Source organism: Lethenteron reissneri, chromosome 20 (genome assembly GCF_015708825.2).
Source record: "Lethenteron reissneri isolate LAM-NWPU_2019-01 chromosome 20, ASM1570882v1, whole genome shotgun sequence".
NCBI lineage: Eukaryota > Metazoa > Chordata > Hyperoartia > Petromyzontiformes > Petromyzontidae > Lethenteron > Lethenteron reissneri.
This window is the reverse complement of record NC_083798.1, coordinates 12,636,156-12,654,199: the sequence shown is the minus strand read 5'-3', so window position 1 is coordinate 12,654,199 and position 18,044 is coordinate 12,636,156. Positions and strand designations below refer to the sequence as shown.

General features: G+C 45.2%; 1 protein-coding gene across 4 annotated transcripts; it reads left to right on the top strand.

The window, feature by feature from the left end:
• The first annotated feature begins 4,089 nt into the window (after positions 1-4,089).
• On the top strand, positions 4,090-17,839 carry LOC133344775 (spermatogenesis-associated serine-rich protein 2-like). Of its 4 annotated transcripts, none has more exons than XM_061554919.1 (13): positions 4,090-4,208; positions 6,145-6,247; positions 8,110-8,189; positions 8,637-8,745; positions 8,843-8,892; positions 9,270-9,642; positions 10,751-10,981; positions 11,609-11,744; positions 13,361-13,419; positions 14,345-14,454; positions 14,751-14,853; positions 14,972-15,165; positions 15,355-17,839. In XM_061554919.1, the coding sequence occupies exons 2-13, from the start codon at positions 6,223-6,225 to the stop codon at positions 15,943-15,945; spliced, it is 2,061 nt and encodes a 686-aa protein (XP_061410903.1). In that variant the 5' UTR covers positions 4,090-4,208; positions 6,145-6,222; the 3' UTR covers positions 15,946-17,839. The 4 variants fall into 4 exon arrangements, with proteins under 4 accessions (XP_061410903.1, XP_061410905.1, XP_061410907.1 ...); XM_061554921.1 differs by having other exon boundaries at positions 4,091-4,208; positions 9,270-9,636; XM_061554923.1 differs by having other exon boundaries at positions 4,170-4,208; positions 6,145-6,262.
• The last annotated feature ends 205 nt before the right edge of the window (positions 17,840-18,044 follow it).

The following is an 18,044-nucleotide window of genomic DNA, read 5'->3' as shown; positions in this document are numbered from 1 at the left end:
GTCACATTGTGGACTAGCTGTGACCCTCCACCCGTGAAGTAAAGAGGTCCAGCGTCCGGTTGCGGTGTGGAATCGGTTAGTTGCGAACCATAGTTTTCCGGGCGAAGCAGGTCAAATCCTTTCAGCTGTCATGTTGTGTCTGCAACACCAAGGTGTGAGTTGCAAAGCTCAGCACTCTTCCACACAGAAGGATCGATTTGTCGAGGGCCCTTGTGCGGTCTCAGAGTGGTTCTTCGGGACTTGAGATGGGGCCAAGGAGGGTTCTTGAGCTCCTCCTGAAAGAGCAAGGCTCGGGTTTAATTCGTTTTACGTGAGGGATTTCGGAGAAAGTTTTGGGGCATCTCTGCAGATACCCAGCAGCGTGATATGGGCGAGGACGGGAAGCCATGCAGTTGATATTGCTTTACAATATAAAGGTGGTACAGTATATATATTTCACATTCAAATTACCCTTTCTCTTTTGGCGTGACAATTGTCCGCTCATAATTTAAAACCGATCTCACCTCCATCCACAATGTTACTTTTTTCATCGCTTCCCAGTGTGGTCCAAACCTCCATAATCAAAATGGCATGGGCATGCCTTCATAAAGCAGTGGATTAACAAAAAGCTAGAACTTATAACTTTGTAAATTATTTTATTACAGTCATATATTCACAATATACTGTTAACACTTCCGACTGCTGTATATATATACTGAAATCCAATAGCTTCCAAGGGATTTAGGAGCTACTCTGGTTATCAGTGATCCCAAGCATAGCAATTTTTATTTTATTTAAGGCAATGGAAGCAAATTTGAAACTTAGTGCTGCATTTTAAAATACTTTATGACCCATTTAACAACAAATAATATTACCTGCTATCGTTATTTATTGTTTTAAATCGGCTGAGATGTGTAACGCCCAAAAATCTGGATTTAAATGGCTTTCATAAAACTGCACCATATCTGTTACTTGGTATTTCATTGAGTGTGTCGTAAGCATTACACACACACACGCCATGGTTGAGATAAAAGGCAATTAACAGTTATATCAGTTTATTGATACTTTCTGCGAGACGGTTAAATTTAATTACGTGATTATGAATTGCCTAGAATGCTAATTGGTTGTCACAACTGCTGATGGACGCACCAATAGATTTTTTTTACACGAGCGATGGGTTTGCTAACAAAAAGTATTTTACCATTAATCCGCAAGGCTTTGCTGACGATTCAATAGGGTTTAACTCGTGTAACGTCTAACGAATTGTTATTTATTTCACCTAAGATAATGTTGGTTATGCCAACTTTAACACCGCATATTTACACTGGAAATTCATAATTAGATAAATACTATTTTTTTACGGTACTTTCTTGTGAAATAATGTTATTCTAAAGTCATATACTATTATTTTGTAGCATTGTTGTCATACGAAATGCCACATTTAGGAGTGGCATGCGAGGGCTGGACACTTAAGTCTGCACAGATGGGTTCACGAACACACACCGGCCAGTCTTGCAGGCTTGGCTTATAATTTTAATATCTTCGTGATCCACCAATCCTTGCCACAGGGAGGGATCACTTTTACACTGATTGATGCCACAACCATTATTGTCTTAAAAAGTATTGCCTGCCCCGTGGCTTTGTTTTTCCCAGACAGGTATATTGTAAGGAGGGACATCAGTCATGAGGGGATACGTCAACATTGTATATTACAGTATATATATGTGTGTGTGCTGTACGTGGAGCAATGTTGGGCGTTTCTCGTGACTTTTGCCTCAGGGCGCGCGCACGCCACTGCAGCGGCGATGACGGAAAACCTCAAAGGCGCGAGACCTCCCCCCCACCTATCCCCCCCTCCCAGCCCACCTACCCCCCCCCCAGCCCACCTACCCCCCCCCAGCCCACCTATCCCCCTCCCAGCCCACCCATCCCCCCCAGCTCACCTACCCCCACCTCCCAGCCAACCTATCCCCCCCCAGCCCACCTACCCCCACCTCCCAGCCCATCTATCCCCCCCCAGCCATTCCCCTCCCAACCCACCTATCCCCCCCCCCTCCAGCCCACCTACCCCCCCAGCCCACCTATCCCCCTCCCATCACATCTATCCCCCCCCAGCCCACCCATCCCCCCCCAGCCCACCTATCCCCCCCAGCCATTCCCCTCCCAACCCACCTATCCCCCCCTCAGCCCACCTATTCCCCCCCCCCTCCAGCCCACCTACCCCCCCAGCCCACCTATCCCCCTCCCATCACATCTATCCCCCCCCAGCCCACCCATCCCCCCCCCAGCCCACCTATCCCCCCCCCCTCCAGCCCACCTACCCCCCCAGCCCACCTATCCCCCTCCCATCACATCTATCCCCCCCCAGCCCACCCATCCCCACCCCAGCCCACCTATCCCCCCCCCTCCAGCCCACCTATCCCCCTCCCATCACATCTATCCCCCCCCAGCCCACCCATCCCCCCCCCCAGCCCACCTATCCCCCCCCCCCTCCAGCCCACCTATCCCCCTCCCATCACATCTATCCCCCCCCAGCCCACCCATCCCCCCCCCAGCCCACCTATCCCCCCCCAGCCCACCTACCCCCCCCTCCCAGTCCACCCATCCCCCCTCCCAGTCCACCTATCCCCCTCCTCCCGCGAGACACGTCGCACGCGGCCCCCCCATTGGCTGCACGGACGGCGGGGAAGTCACATACGAGGTCTTCCCCCCCCCCACGTCCAACAAGCTGGGGGCGTGGCGATGGATACGCGTCACGTGATCCGAGAACTCGACCACGTGGCCTCAATATGCAATTTCAACGCCATCTTGCTCAGGGGCAATCTATAAAGTTGTAGATGCAATTTATAAAATTACTTATTCGATGCAATTAAACATCGAATCAATGTAATACGATACAAATGTTGATATAGGTTTATGTACATAAAATGGAACACCATCTGGTACCGCTTTTAAGATTTTGCAAAAATGACATTTGTTACTCCTTCCTCTGAGATTGTGGCATTGCAGAGCCGTGATTGGTGGCTTCCAGCAGTGGGTCACGGCATAAAATACTTTCAAAGTTAATACCTGATCTCTTTCGAGCCCTATCTGTTGCCCTCACTATTTTCCAGAGGGAAAAAGCATTGTCTAACACTGACATTCTCCCCTAGCTTTGATGCGTTACATTTAATTAAATAGAGAGCGTTTTTAGAGTGGATAATAAGTTATAGATTGCATTTTATACCACGGAGTTAACCTTAAAAAAGTACGTCTGATGACCAATTTAGAAACTGGCATATAATATTTCCTAAAACAATCGTAGTCTTTGGGTGACAACCCCTTTTTCTATCGCAACAAAAGAACGTACAGTATTGCTAACTAAATCAAATTATAAAAAAATATATCACCAATAAGTGCGCCCGACACGACTGCGACACAAAAGTCACGTCCCACTCATTTTATACGGCCGCCCTTTGTCTCCACCCCCCCCCCCCCCTTTATTCTCGCCATCCCATTGGCTGCTCGCTCTCCGTCACGTGCCTTTTCCGGCTCCGAGTTAATCTTACGGGCCACGCGTTCGGGGAAGGGTCACGTGATCATATTTAACCTCCCCCCGCCCCCTTTCTCGCCCCGCCCGCCCGCCCGCCCGCCCACCCACCCCGCCCCTGAAATTTCCACCTTCCTCATTGGTCAGTGGGTAGACACGTACGCATGGGGGGGGGGGGTTACTCTCCTGGATCGGAAACACCCCCCCCTAGCCCCGCGCTCGATTTCCAACGACTACGTTAGGGGATGTGAAGGGAGGGGGGGATTTGAAGGGGGGGAGGGATGTGAAGGGGGGGGGGGGGTGTGAAGGGGGGGGGGGTGTGAAGGGGGGGGTGTGAAGGGGGGGGGGATGTGAAGGGAGGGGGGGATTTGAAGGGGGGGGGGATTTGAAGGGGGGGGGGTGTGAAGGGGGGGGGGGACGTGAAGGGGGGGGGATATGAAGGGGGGGGATTTGATGGGGGGGATGTGAAGGGGGGGGATGTGAATGGGGGGGGGATGTGAAGGGGAGGGGGATGTGAAGAAGGGAGGGGGGGTGAAGAGGGGGGGGATGTGAAGAAGGGGGGGGGGGATGTGAAGAAGGGGGGGGGGGTGCGCGCGCAGCCCGCGTCAGCCAATGGGAAGGCGAGACGAGGCGCTTGCACGACCCGAAGGGCGCGCGCTCGGGAGGCTGAGCTCATTCGACTCGGCGCGCCGCTCCTGCAGTGCGTATCCCTCCTCCTCATCCTCATCATCATCCTCATCATCATCATCCTCATCATCATCATCCTCCTCCTTATCCCCCATTCTTCTATTGTTATTGACAAGTCATCGCGATCATCGTGTACAATAAGTATCGCGCGATCACTGCTATTGCTCTGTCTGAACTCTTGCTTGCCAAATCTACAGCGTGAAGGTTACAGTTTAAAGGCGGGCGCGGTAGTTGTAATTATTTGCTGGGGAGAATTATTATTGTAACGTTGGTAGAGAGAGAGCGGGGGGGGGAGCAGCGGAGGGTTACGTACGACTCTGTTCTCCTATCCCCTCCGGTAGGGGGGCCGCCGTGTGAGTGTGCCCAGGTACAGAGGGGGCCCACCTCTTCATCTGGATGTGTGCATTGGCCTGGCTGCCTCCTGCCGGATGCTGCATGCCGCTTCTAGTAGCTTCTCGATGTTTTTAGCACCGTGCCCGATCTCCATCCTATGGTCACCTGGAACATTCGACTCCTAGTTGCTGATTTGCGTGCGCCGTATTGTATTGAATTCCGTCGTTTCGTTCATCATCTTTCGGTTCGGTGAAGCTGCGATGTGAATTCTGGTGCCAGTGCGAGAATTTATTGCTGTTCCTCGTGTGCGTTTCTAGACCTCGGAACTGATTTTTTTTTTAAACTGAACCCCAGAATGGCAAGCGACCAGCAACAAACAGCACCATCAGAGTTGTAATAGATGAGGTTAACACTTTAATAGAGCTTACAGGGGAACGGAGAGAGAGAGAGAGAGGAACGATGTTCAGTGAATTCCAATGTGGAGCAAGCGATGCCGAGCGAAGAAGAGAATTGTTGTGACCTGTAAACGTGGCGTTTTGCTAGAACACGAGTGTGGGTGAGACGAAAGAGTCTACCAGACGGAGAGACCTCATCTGCGTGGAGGAATCGATTAAGTTGGACGGGAACAGTAACCGCGGTAGTAGCGATCAAGGGGTAATTCGGACTCCCGGTGAGAGATTTAAATGAATTAGTGCTGGATCGAAAGTCCACCTGATTGCTTTACGTTGCATCCTAATTCAGTAGATTAAGATAGGAACTGTGTGCTCCACCCCAGATAGTACAAGACTATTTGAACGTCGGCCGAACGTACGTTTAGTCGAGTAGTAAAACTGATCGTCTAGGGCTATAGTGCGATTCGAATGGCCTTCTGGAATGAGCATTATCTCCAGTGGGAATCTCTACGATTGCCATTGTGAACTACGAGGGGTATCATTGTGATCCTGCGTGGTTCCTTTTGTCAAATTGTTTTCGTGCGGTGCTCCACAGTCAATGTGCGGGGTGCCGCGATGTTTACTCCTTCGCCTGGTATGCAGGAGGTCGGGGGTTCGATCCGGTCCCTTAATGCCTGCTGTATTATTATATTATATTATTTTTATATTATTTTATTTTATTATGTTTTATTTTTATTATTTTATTACTTCCCTTCTACGTGACTTTACCGAAAGAACCAAGAAGAAAAATTAAAGCCTGCTGTATATTTGGAGTTTGCATGTTCTCCCCGTGGTTTTTCTCCGAGTCCATCGGTATTTTTCCACCCTCCACATTTGGAAACACTCGTTTATAGTGTTGGCTGCAATAATTGTCCACGTGGTAAGCCACTTCGTTGGGCTATATAGAGGTATATAGCTCTGAACAATAGCTCAGTGGGGCCTTACCTGGTAAAGTAAAAAGTTTAGAATGTTAATTTCATCGACGGTCCCTGAAGTGCATCTGCCCATTTGTCAAATCGTCTTGCTGCTCGCGGCCTACTTACTGTGCTGTCGTGATGCACTGTTTGTCAGTATAATGATGTTCCAGCGTGCATGTATGGGTCAGGTTCACAGCTGTGAAGAGAGGGTGGGTAAATGACCAGCGAATCGGATGACCCATTGCTCTCCACCTTGCTGTGTTTACAGGATTTGTTTGGTGCTGGGAATCGCGGCGGTGTGTGGAGCTGCTTTGCTGTATCCGCGCTTGGAGTTTCTCACTCTGCCATGGACATTGGCAGGAGCCGGAAAGGTGCGTGAAGAAGTGGTAAGAAACGTGTGGCCCGGCTTTGACTGTGTGTTTTGTCCTCCGTGCTTGCTGACTTAGCTAAAGTGATGGTGGTGTCAAAGTCTAGTGCGATGTGCACTCACCCTTTTAAATTGCTATAAATTCAGTGCATGACAACTATTGAGGTGTGTGTCGTTTGTATATTACTGTCAATGTGTGACGTATGTTGCTTAAGTGTATTCTGTATACTTTACATCCATTAAAAGCCAGCTGGGAGTCAAGCTATTGTAGGAGAGACCTAGAGTAAATACAGGGCGTGCTAAGGGTAAAGCTGAAATGTATGTGGGTGTGCACATTGCTATATTTGTATATTGTGTGCGTGCGGAATGTGTACGTAGTTTTGTGTTCGGATGACTGTTGAGAACCCTCATTAGAATTGCAGATGTGTGGCATATTCAAGTGTAAAAAACGTTGAATGGTGTGACGCGTTTTCAGGCGAAATGCCACAAGCGTGCACCGTTGGGCCCCAGCCATTCGCAATTAGCAATGCTGGCGTAACGTGGAGAGCCAGCGGCAGTCCTGTGGAGAGAAAAAAATTAAAAGGAGGGGCTAGCCCGAGTGGGCACAGCTCCGAACCAGATGTGGACTTGGCAGCACTTCCCCTGTGGCCACGTCGGCAGTGTCCGTCCTGCATGGGGGCGTTTAGACCCAAGCTCTTGTTGGGGTTGGGTTTTTGCATGAGATGCTTTTGGGGGGAGGGGGGGTTCTGTTACCCCACGTGTTGGTTAACTCAATGTGCAACCGAGATTGGCTCCTTATCCTTTGACATACCCCAATAATGTCCATGTTATTCCAATCATAGGCTAAACTGGGTTTGGGCTGCTGACAGTGCTCGACTTGGCCTTGACCTCAATCCTGAAAGCATTCCAGTTGGATAGATGAATGCAGGCAGTTTGACCTCATGAGCGAATGAAAAGTTGCTACGAGCAGGAAGCCAACTTCCACGTCTGCCCTGCACTCCTGGGAGGTGAATTATGCCAACGGTGTGTTCCCTCTTAAGCCAAATGCACAAATGCAGGGGGGCATCTGGTTACCATTGGACCTTTGAGTGACGCACGGATCCAGGGTAACTAATAGGCATTGTTTTGTGTCATACTAAAGTATTATAAAGTTGCTGAGACTGTGGGTAGGTGACTGTTATAAGGATTGAGCAAATCCAAAATTGCAATTCCAATGAAAAATTATATCCAAGTGTCAAACAGTGTTGTGAGATGAAAATTTTTTGACATAAGATTCAAATTTTTGCAATTATAAAAGTTAATCTTTTATAACTTTTTATTCCTCCAAACCTTCTTACTCCTGAAAATTATGGTATTTTTCACGCATGCCTGAAGACTCTTGGCACTGAGCATGACATTGGCATTTAAATAAGTTCATGGACTTGGCACAAGACTAAAAATGGCTTCTTGAAAGTATTTTCCCCCCTATTCTCTCCTGCAAGATATCGAAAGCGTTTTATTTGAAGTTATAATGATGCAGCCAGTGTATAATTCAGTTTGCTGCATTGTGTGCAAATGTTATAATCGTAGTTTTTGCCGAAATTGCTTTCGCATTGCATCATTCCAAACTGATGAGAATAATAAGCGTGAACTTGTTTATTTTTCAAATAATAAGACTTTATTTTAAAAGTGTTTTTTTTGTCTTATACTCTTAAATTATATAATCTTGGAGCTAACATAGCTGATGCCAAGTTGAACAGCTGACCAAATTCCATGAATAGCATTTAAACGGTGATATTTGAATGTTCGCATTGTAACTTCCAATTCAGCATTTGAACTGGATTGAGATGAATAGACATTCAGGTTGCTTTGCACTTTTGTTCACAGATTTATCAAGTGTTGAGTTTGACACCAGGACCAAGGCAGTGATGGCTCGGTCCGGCGGACATGAGAATATACGGGAAAAGGTGAGGTTTCGAGTTGGCCCGTAAGAGGAGCGGATTGTAATGTGTAGGCGCTTTCTTTGAGACCATAAACGATTTTAAACTACTAAATTATTTATATTTTAGCAGATAAGGGTCTGGAGAAAACTGGACGGACCCGAATAAAAATCTTCACGACCATGGGGAGGACATTCAAACTCCAAATGTACAGGCGTCGGGGTTGGGATCTAACCCACGACCTCCTGTATACCAGGAGAGGCAATTAACATCTCGCCACCATGGCGCCCCTTGGCACCACGAAGACTGCGTCTGAGAGCCTTGATGGCTGCCACCCCTGTACTTTTAAGTTCAGCCTCAATTTTGACTGCTGGACTGTAAAATATTCCCAATGTACGCACTGCTGTTTCCCCGTAACACAAGTAGAGTGCTTTTGTGCATGCGATGTGAAGATTGACCCATTCTTTTTTGCAGATAAATGCGGTGCGCTTGGTAGTTAATAACAAGAGCAACAACGAAATCGTTCTGGTTCTGCAACAATTTGACTTCAGTGTGGACAAAACTGTTCAAGCATTTGTTGACGGTAGGTTTTATATTACACTCATGAATGCAATCGTGCATATTTCAGATGAGATTACGATGAGTTACAATTTGTGAAATCTGATTTATTTATTTTACAGGGCGTGCAAATGAGGTGCTAAATGAATGGAACACCACTGGAAAAAAGAAGGTAAGCACTCTATAGACCACACTAGATGTGAAAGCAATTGATTCACACACGATACAGTATTAGGAAGTGATGAGTGTTGATTTGCATGCAGCAATTAAACAGCTAATAGAGGGTTTGCAATATGCAGCTGTGAAATGCTTGATTACTATTCATCATGTAAATGACAATTGTTTAAATGAACAAAAAAGATTTCAATTAACAGCTGTTAATATTATAATTCCATCATTGTGGCAGTATTTTAAGTTAAAAACACAAGTCCTGTCTTACAATTGAAACATGTTAATCTATGTCCTGCTGCTGCCCAGTTGGCCTTACCACAAAACTGACAAATAGTCTGAGCGAGTCGGCCCTAATTGAGATGCCCACTCATGCTGCAGCCCAACGCTAAGAAGAAGAAGGGAAGAGGGAAGGGCGCGAGCGAGGCTGCACGGGAAGAAGTGGAACCAGAGCCCGTGCCGCAGGAAGAGCGCGATGGAGAAAACGGTGATGAAATGGTGGTGATGGCCAGCGAAGTGGCGGTGGTCGCTGATGAATTGGTGGCGGTTGCTGGCGAGGTGGCGGTAGTTGCTGGCAGTACTGCGGCGATTGCTGATGGTGCGGCAGTGATGGTGGTTGATGGCGGTGTTGGTGCTCATAACGGCGATGGCACAGAGGGCCTTGCTGAAAATATGGACGAAATTTTGATGCTCGACAAAGAGGGCTGTGCGGACTCAAGGCCAAGATCACTGGACATCACACATGCAGGTGCTGGTGCGTGTTCTTCGCAGCAGTGTACACTTTTATTTTGTTTAAACCGATAACATGTGTAGGCAGTCGGATGTATTGTTTATTGTTAATCAGTATACGTATATTTTGCAAAAAAACAACAGTATTTTAATGTTTACATGTGGAAACAAAAATGTGTCAATCTATTAACAATTTGTTTCCACATATGGAAGTTACTGTTCTGTTTTATGCATGCATACACATTTGAGAGCCACTCAAAATTTAAGTTTATTTTATTTTCAACATCACGACTTCTGCTTTTATTTATTTTGCTTCTTAAATTGAAGCACTTGGTATTTACTGGTTGCTCAACAGTTGAAACATTAATTTGGTCACAGTATAGGCAAACTGTAAATTTTAACTGATTAGAATGGCAATTTTAGTCCTTCACTAGACCAAAAGTAACGAATTGAGAGGGTGTGATCCTAGAAAACGAAAACTTCACTGGGCCATATGAAAATTGAATGGCACCCAAATATGCATTATAACAATGCATTATTTGATGATGATTTGCTTTTAAACTGTAATGAGCAACTGGAGTTCATAATCTAAGCTGTGATATCTTTTGACAGAACTTTAATATAAAGTTAAATATATTTAGAAAATTGTGCTTTTTTTACTAATGCTGCAAGGATTTTAGGATCACTAACATTGCTTAAAATGCTATCATTTACAAGGATTACTCCAAGATTGGATATTTTTTTAAAAATCACAATTTCTGAGCAAAGGCTGAAAATGCCAAGCGGTCGGCAACAAAGAGCATTTGCAGGTGTGTTATAAGATGAGTTAATGCCTTTCTTAAGAACTTGGGGAAATAAACGATGGGAGGGAATTTGAAAAGTTGAGCAACTGCCAGGAAAGAAGCAGAAGCACTGTTTTGACCTGCAGTGTCTGGTGTTTGCACACCATGGACTGGTCGCAACAATTAGTCTGGTAGACGGAGTCCTCGGCAGGAGTTCATGAGAAGAGTAACTGTGGTAGTAGGGATCGCGGAGCGATAAGGAGGCAACTGGACCGCTGGTGAGCGAGTGACTGGATTTAATCGGTGAGTGCGGAATCGACAATTAAACTGATTTTTTTTCTCTCTCGATAGTTGAGAGCGCACACGATGAGCCACACGAGACGTCGGAAGATGTTTCTCAGCCTAAACCAAGCACTGGACGGACCCCCCCGAAGCAGACGGGGCAGAGTACAGTACAACACGGAGGGCGGCATCGCGGCCCCCGCGCTGCACAGCGAAATGCCAACACCGCACCCAATCCACAGCCTGCTATGTTTCCTGAAGAACCTTTCTCACATCCTACATCCAACAGCAAGAAACCAGGTAAGGAACTTGTCAAGGGTGCCCAGTTGGGGGGGGTTGTTGGAATGGGAACTAGCTGTGTTGTATTTTTTTTAAGTGTTAAAAAGAATGTGCTGTTATCTTGTCAGACCCTGGAAGCTAAGCGGGCTGGAGTCTGGATAGTGCTTGAATGGCTGACCCCCGTGCATGACACAGGTGGTGTAGGCTGCTTCAAGGCTACATTGTCAGCAGAGGGCAGTGCAGCAAAACACAATGTTGCACTGTACTACACTACAATGTATATTTAATTTAATTATGGAGTTGGCCAAACACTCCAATTTAGAGCTACAGAGCTTGGGCAATTTTGGCAGCATTTCTAGCTGTCTTCCCACTTGCCATGCGATTGTCCATGCCTCTGAATCCAATAAACTTTTCTCTTTACAGAATTGTAAATTTTAATGTTTGATCCCTGCTTTCACCTATGCAACTGACCAGCATGGTGATGTATGGGAGATTCTCAATGGGGGAGACTTTCATCCAGCGGTGACTGTACCTGTACACACGTGAATCAAAGTGTTGTGTTACTGCCATCTCTTTGGACTTGAACGTGAACATGTTGAGATGGTGGTGCTGTCGTGTTGCAAAGCTTTGCTGTTACTTTCCACGTAGGGCCCAACATTGAGAAGTCTGTGAAGGATCTTCAGAGGTGCACGGCATCCCTAACACGTTATCGTCTGCTGCTGAAGGAAGAGATGGATACATCTGTGAAGAAGATCAAATCGTCTTTTTACGAGCTTCAACAATGGTGTGTACACCTGCTGGTGGGGGTGGTGGTTGTTGCATATCTGCGTTGCGCTATGAACCCGGCGACTCGGGTTCAATACCCGCTCATGGTCAACACTAGTGACTATTATCTGAACCGATCCTGGGCCCTCCTCTAGGTCGACTCAACTTCAAATGAGTTCCTGGTACAATGTGTAAACATGACCACTAGGGAGACAAAGGCGGCCGAGCGTGGTGTTGGCCATTCACTCCCCTCGTGTGCCGTGTCGGCCTTCATAGGCGCTCTTTAACAGCATTTGCCTCAACAGTCTGTTAAAGAAGCTATATGTGACATATCTGAATCCATTGTAAAGGTGAATAATGGAATTCTTTAAAATAAATAATAGCTTGTTATTATTTAAAAGAGATGAAAGCAGTTATTTATTCAAAGCTCTTATTTGCTGAAGATAGGAATTTTCAGAGGTTTACGCTTATTGATTCTGCACTGGGTTAATAGGATGTTTGTCATGCTTTTCTGCAGAGTGGAGGCCACCACTTTTTTAATGTTTGAAGAGTACAGTGAGAAACACTGGCGAGTTTGTGTTATGATGACAGCAAACAGTGTTTCCAGTATAACTAAATATCTGCTTTTGGCAGTGTAACTTTATAGCGTTCTCGCAAGTCATTCACTATTGGCTGCCTTTTATAACAGGCGTTTGTTGCTTTAGATTGATAATTTTCAGTTTATTTTCCCCCTTCAATTGGCCATTTGCTCACTGTAATGCTTTTGGGTTTGGTTTTCACTGTTGTGAATTGATATTAAGAATATTTCCAGCTGGAATTTGACAATTTTCCACTCCATCACAGTCTACCATGAAGGCATTCAGACGTTTTGTTGTTAGAATAATGGTTATTGGAACTTTTTCACCTCGCAAAATTATTCTTACGTACTCTTTTTGGTTCTTTCGGTAAAGACCGAAAGAACCAAAGAGTATGAATTCCTGCAGTCACGAAAGCTTCAAATCCAAGATATTCTTACGTAGTTTCCTTTTTCCAAATGTAAATTATTGAATCTATACCTTTTACCTAGCAATCACATAAAGCATTTGCAGCACTATGCACTGAAATCACGTCCACAGAGTGGGAGAAGTCTACAGAGTGGAAGGATGCATGAGACCCAACTCCATAATTTACCATTAATCCATTTGCTTGGGGGGCAGCAGCAGTGACGCTGTAGTTTGCGCGCTTGCAGTGGATCTGTCGACCTGAATTCGATTCTCAGCCATGGTTAACGTCAGTCGTGAGTGATATCGGAGCTGGGCATCATACCCCCACCCCTGCTTTAGTAACCCCCACAGGCCAGGGTGGTCAAGTATGGCCAAACAACCCCTGTGACTGAAATGGGGTGGCAAGGCTTTATACGGCAGTGGATTGAGAAAAGGGCTGTAATCCATGGTTCATTCATCTGAATTGATATTTTTCTTTCTATGCGATACATTTTGTAATCTCTACAAAAATATACGTAAATGGTTGAAGATTAAAATTTCATTTTAAACGGTGCTTATTTTTCACCCATACAAATATATATATATATATAATTTCATGGCTTTCAATTTGTTCAATTTCACTGACTGAATGTTTCTTGTGCCGCGTTCTCAGCCTGATGGATCGGGAAGTCTCTCTCCTGTCAGACATTGACAAGGTGAAAGAAGAAGCAAGTGAGTTCACTTGGCCATTTTTGTTTTTTCGTAATCTGCTCTAGGGTTTGTGGAAACCCAATTCGCTGTGTCTGTGGTGCTGCCCCCAAGAGATAACGGTTGCTTGAAACAGTGATTTATCGCATCGCGTTTCAAAGTTCGTTTTCTGTGGCAAAATGAAAAAATAAAAGGCCAAAGAACATTACATGGCCTCCTTTTAAAACCAGTGCGATATATATAACCTGGCCTTAAAATTCTTACAAGGACCACCTCTCTTGTCATAGCACAGTACTTACAAACAGTTGTAATGTGACTTCTGTGTTTGTCTTGCTGTTAGTAGTGCTTATTGCATATACCCACATTTAGACTGTTCTAATATTGTCCAGAAAACATCTCTGTGATTGGCAGCGGTTTGTTTCATTCGGTGTTCAGACCAGGCGAAAACCCACACATTCAGTACAGCAGAATATAACATTGATTTTAAAACAAAGTGAACGGTGATTTGTTGACTCTGCCATTGTATTTATAATACCCAAATGTGTCTCACCTGTAATAAGTATATCTGTAAACCATGATATAAATGTGTAAACGTTATGTGCATAGAGGTCAATAGGTGAAGACTTTTCAAATATGTTTATTCATAACTTGTCAGCATTATTCGAACACGAAACAAAAGAACAAAAAAAACGGTTTCATTAATAGGTCGCAGATTATCCTTGCACACCATTGTCAAATACTACACATAGTGGAAAACATTCTATTTTTTATCCTTGTAAAAATTAGGACATGTTTTTTATAACTCTCCTAAAGGTAGACATTGTACATTGTAAAGTTCTGCATTTAATTTAGTGAAAATAGCAGTGCCCCGCGAATAATTATTTACAAGTGACTGGTGGCCCTACGAAGTACACTTCTCTGATGAAGTTGCTTTTCCGTGAGTGCACAGTAAGATTGTTGAAGGCCAGGCAGGAGAAGGCGGGAGACCTGAAACGACGCACGGATAACTCTGTGCGCATGTCGGAGGCTCAGCTTGCAAGCCTCAGAGCCGACATAAAGGTATGATGACATTTCCCTTCGTCATTACTTGGACTGTGTGCTTAGAAAACTGTATATTGAGCAATTGGAGACTTTTCACAAGGGTATATTGCAGATTAGTTTTTACTGCTTGATTATTCATGTCAATTGTGTTACAACCTCATAGTTTGTTTTATTTATTGGGATAAATAATATATTGGAGTTTAAAGAACTGCTGTAGAGCAGCTGTTTTCTCTTGATTTTTACAAACTGCTGTTGTTTTACGATCGGTTCACGATCGTTTGGTGCTAAACTCCACGTATGTTTTTCCTTCACAGCAATTTGTCAGCGAGAGGAAGTACGATGAAGAGTTGAGCAAGACCCTTCGATTTGTATGCGACTGTGAAAGCATGAAGCTGGCTCTTCAAACCTTTGGCGAAGGTACGTTACATTTTGTGGCATCCTACAAACGGCAATTGCCATAACTCAACGTTACGCATTGGAATTGTTTCTTTCTCATTGCATTGGCATTAATGACCTTGTGTGCTCTTGTTCGCAGTGGGTCCGCCAAAGAACAGCGTTGCGTCTAAGCCCAGGAGTGACTCTGTGTCCTCGCAGTCCAGTGTAACTCCCGTGACCACCCCAAGTGATGTTTCTGCCCCAGTAATGCCGCTACTTAGTCTGCCCCTGGGTAGTAGACCCCATGCCTCTCGGCCAGCGACCGGAAACGATGGCTCCGTCACGACACAAGGGGTAATGCTTGAGTTTCATTTTTATACCTAATTGTCAGATAATATCGTCGGCTTTATTAATTGTTGGACACAATGCAATGTTTTCCTCTGACTCCCTCCATATATTCTTTATTTTTAAAATGTAAAAGAAGCTTATAAGATGGTTTTCTTAATTTAAATTTTTAATTGACTTTTTTTTTGTCTTTTCAAGGCTGCCCAGTCCACTGATAGGAAGCCTGGCTCTGCACCTCCCTTCCAGGAGCCCAATGGATCTCAATATGGTGGTCGGGGAGGGAGGACATCTCAATCCAGCAGAGGGTTTAGACGGAATGCAAGAAACGTTCCCCCAAGGCAGGACGGCTTGCCTGGCTCCGGCTACCAAAGAAATCCGCCAAGAGACCGGCCCAGAAGCCAAGGTCAGATGAAGCCCGAGTCCCAAACGAGCACTGCCACTGAGGGCAAGCCACAGAATGGGCCTGGTGAGCCGCAGCGTGCCCTGGACGGCAACCAGCACACGAAACGAACTGAAGAAATTCGCCCTAAGGTGACCGAGGGTCACCGGGGAAAACACTCAGAAGAAAGACACAAGAGAGCAGATGGCTCGGCTGAAGAGCAGCTCCAAGTGAGGCCGTCTGAAGTGGCACTGCCGCCTCGCAAGCCAAGACACAGGCCCGAGGCGGGCAGCTCGACCAGAGCGCCGCTCCGTGATGGATGCGGAGGCGGCAGCCTGCAGCAGAATGGGGTGGCGGCTCCCGAGGTGACAGACAGACGTGCAGGTTATAGCGATGAATGGGGTTGCTAGGTCGCCTCGAGTGGCAAGTGTTATTGTTTTACACGTGTCGGTCAGATACTTTGATGTTCCTTACGGATTTTTGTGAAAAAACAAATGAAACATGAGAGAGTTCTCTGGGCTTTAATTTGCATTCCAAAAGTGGCTCACAGTCATTTACTTATTACAGTAGTATTAGTACCTTGAGTAAAAAGAGAACTATATATAAAAGGAAGCTTAAAACAATGGGAGGATAATAACGAATCCTATGCATAAACAATGTGCCTTGTAATGTTTGTTTATAATATGTAGCGATGTTGAAAATGGAACGTAAGAACCAAAGGTAGCAGTGTATAGTGCCATTGTTTAGTTATTACTGGTGATGCTGTTGGTGTTGGCTCCTGACGTTCCTTAAACAGAAGTAAGGTTTTGGCTGCAAGTGTGTGACGGGGTGCGCGATGACCACTGTGACGTGCTTCTGTCGAGCATCGTGGCGCTGGCTGCGGTTCCACGGAAACAGCAATTGTAAAATTCGTTGCTTATAAAAACTGATGACGTTTTCTTTTTCTAAATGTGAAAACACGAGCACTAAATTAAGCATGACATCTCTTCAGTATTGACGCTAATCTTGTTGCAATAAAACTGTCGGTTTATAAGTGGTGCAACATCTGTGTGTGCTGTAAACCTCGCTCCAGGTGATTTGATTTGGGCAATGAAATGCATGCGCAAGTGCGAACACGCGAAGTTGACAAGGGTATGCCTGGCGTGCTATTTGCATGACAAGGCCTTATCACAAACAGATGTGTGGGCTGCTCTGATACGTCCAAAAAGGTGCCATCGGTTGGCAACCTTGTGCAGAATTGTCATCTCGTAGTAAAGATCACGTTCGGCACATCGTCCATTGGTTATATCTCTTTTCTACTTTGTGTTACGGTGTCATCTTTGTCAGTAGTTAGCAGACTAGTTTTATGAAGCCTTCGACATTGGAGAATTGTGGGTCCGCTCAAAATGAAAACAAGCACTTTCTAAAATGAACACGTGGTTTAAAATACAAAATCGTATCGTGATGTGTGGGGTACCTTCTCATCTGTGATGTTAATCATTTTGAAACGGGGACCATTCAGGCTGGTGGTGTAAAACTGAGGGTGGGGGAGGGGTGTTGCATGTGCCACAAAATGGCACAGGCGTTGACATTTAAGGACGTGCGCTGACAAATGCGTAGCTTGCACACTTTGTCGGGAGTTACGTAGCCGAGGAGAAATGACGGGTCTTTGGACCTGTTGTCGAAAAACCCTTGGCAATAAAAAAAAATCTTGACACTATTTGTGTGCAATTACTTTAGTCCAGTTTAATGATTTGTTGAGGATGCAAAGTGAAATAAATTGCGTTCCAACTTTGTAGTTGACACCTTTACATGATTTTTATTTTGTGGTAGGGGACTTGTTTGGTGAGTAGCCCTGGTTTATAGTGTAACAGATTTCAAAGTTTAGTTTTTGCCTGGTGGTTTTCCAGGTCTTATCCTTTATTTTATTCCACTAAGATGTTAACATTTAAATTAGAATCGCATGTAACAACATAGGATCTGTTTACATTTTATTGTTTTTTTGATTGCGTACATGACGTAGCAGAATTTTCCAATTACATTACTGTTTTGTGTGCTGCTGTACGTCTTTACAGTATCTTCATTGCTTCGTTCTTTTATTCATTAATTCTCTTGATGATGGCCGATCGTTTACTTTAATCCTTAGCAAAAGGTGATGTAGTCCTTGTTTGGATCTGAAGCTAATCTTTGATGGTAGCAAAAAGAGGCAACGTTAAGGTACTGTTTATTACCTGGGAACGTACTATCTTGTACTTTTTATTGACCGGTGTTGGTGTTCTCGGCCTTGCATGGTTATGGTAGAATAAATGACTTAACGAATTATGACCAGTGGCTTGTGTTACTTACTTGCACGGGTTATCTCCGTATTGGTGTGAGTGAAACTACTGCACTGTAAATTTCGATTTAAAGCTTTCGTGACTGCAGGGATTCATCTTCTTGGTTCTTTCGGTAAAGTTTTCCCTTCTACGTGACTTTACCGAAAGAACCAAGAAGATACTGCACCGTACTGGAAGCCTACCTTCCCTTGCAC

Coding starts and splice junctions, on each gene's coding strand:
- LOC133344775 (XM_061554919.1), top strand. CDS start 6,223: ATGGACATTGGCAGGAGCCGGAAAG. Junction 8,746..8,842: donor TGTTCAAGCATTTGTTGACG/GTAGGTTTTATA, acceptor TTTATTTTACAG/GGCGTGCAAATGAGGTGCTA. Junction 14,854..14,971: donor TCTTCAAACCTTTGGCGAAG/GTACGTTACATT, acceptor TCTTGTTCGCAG/TGGGTCCGCCAAAGAACAGC.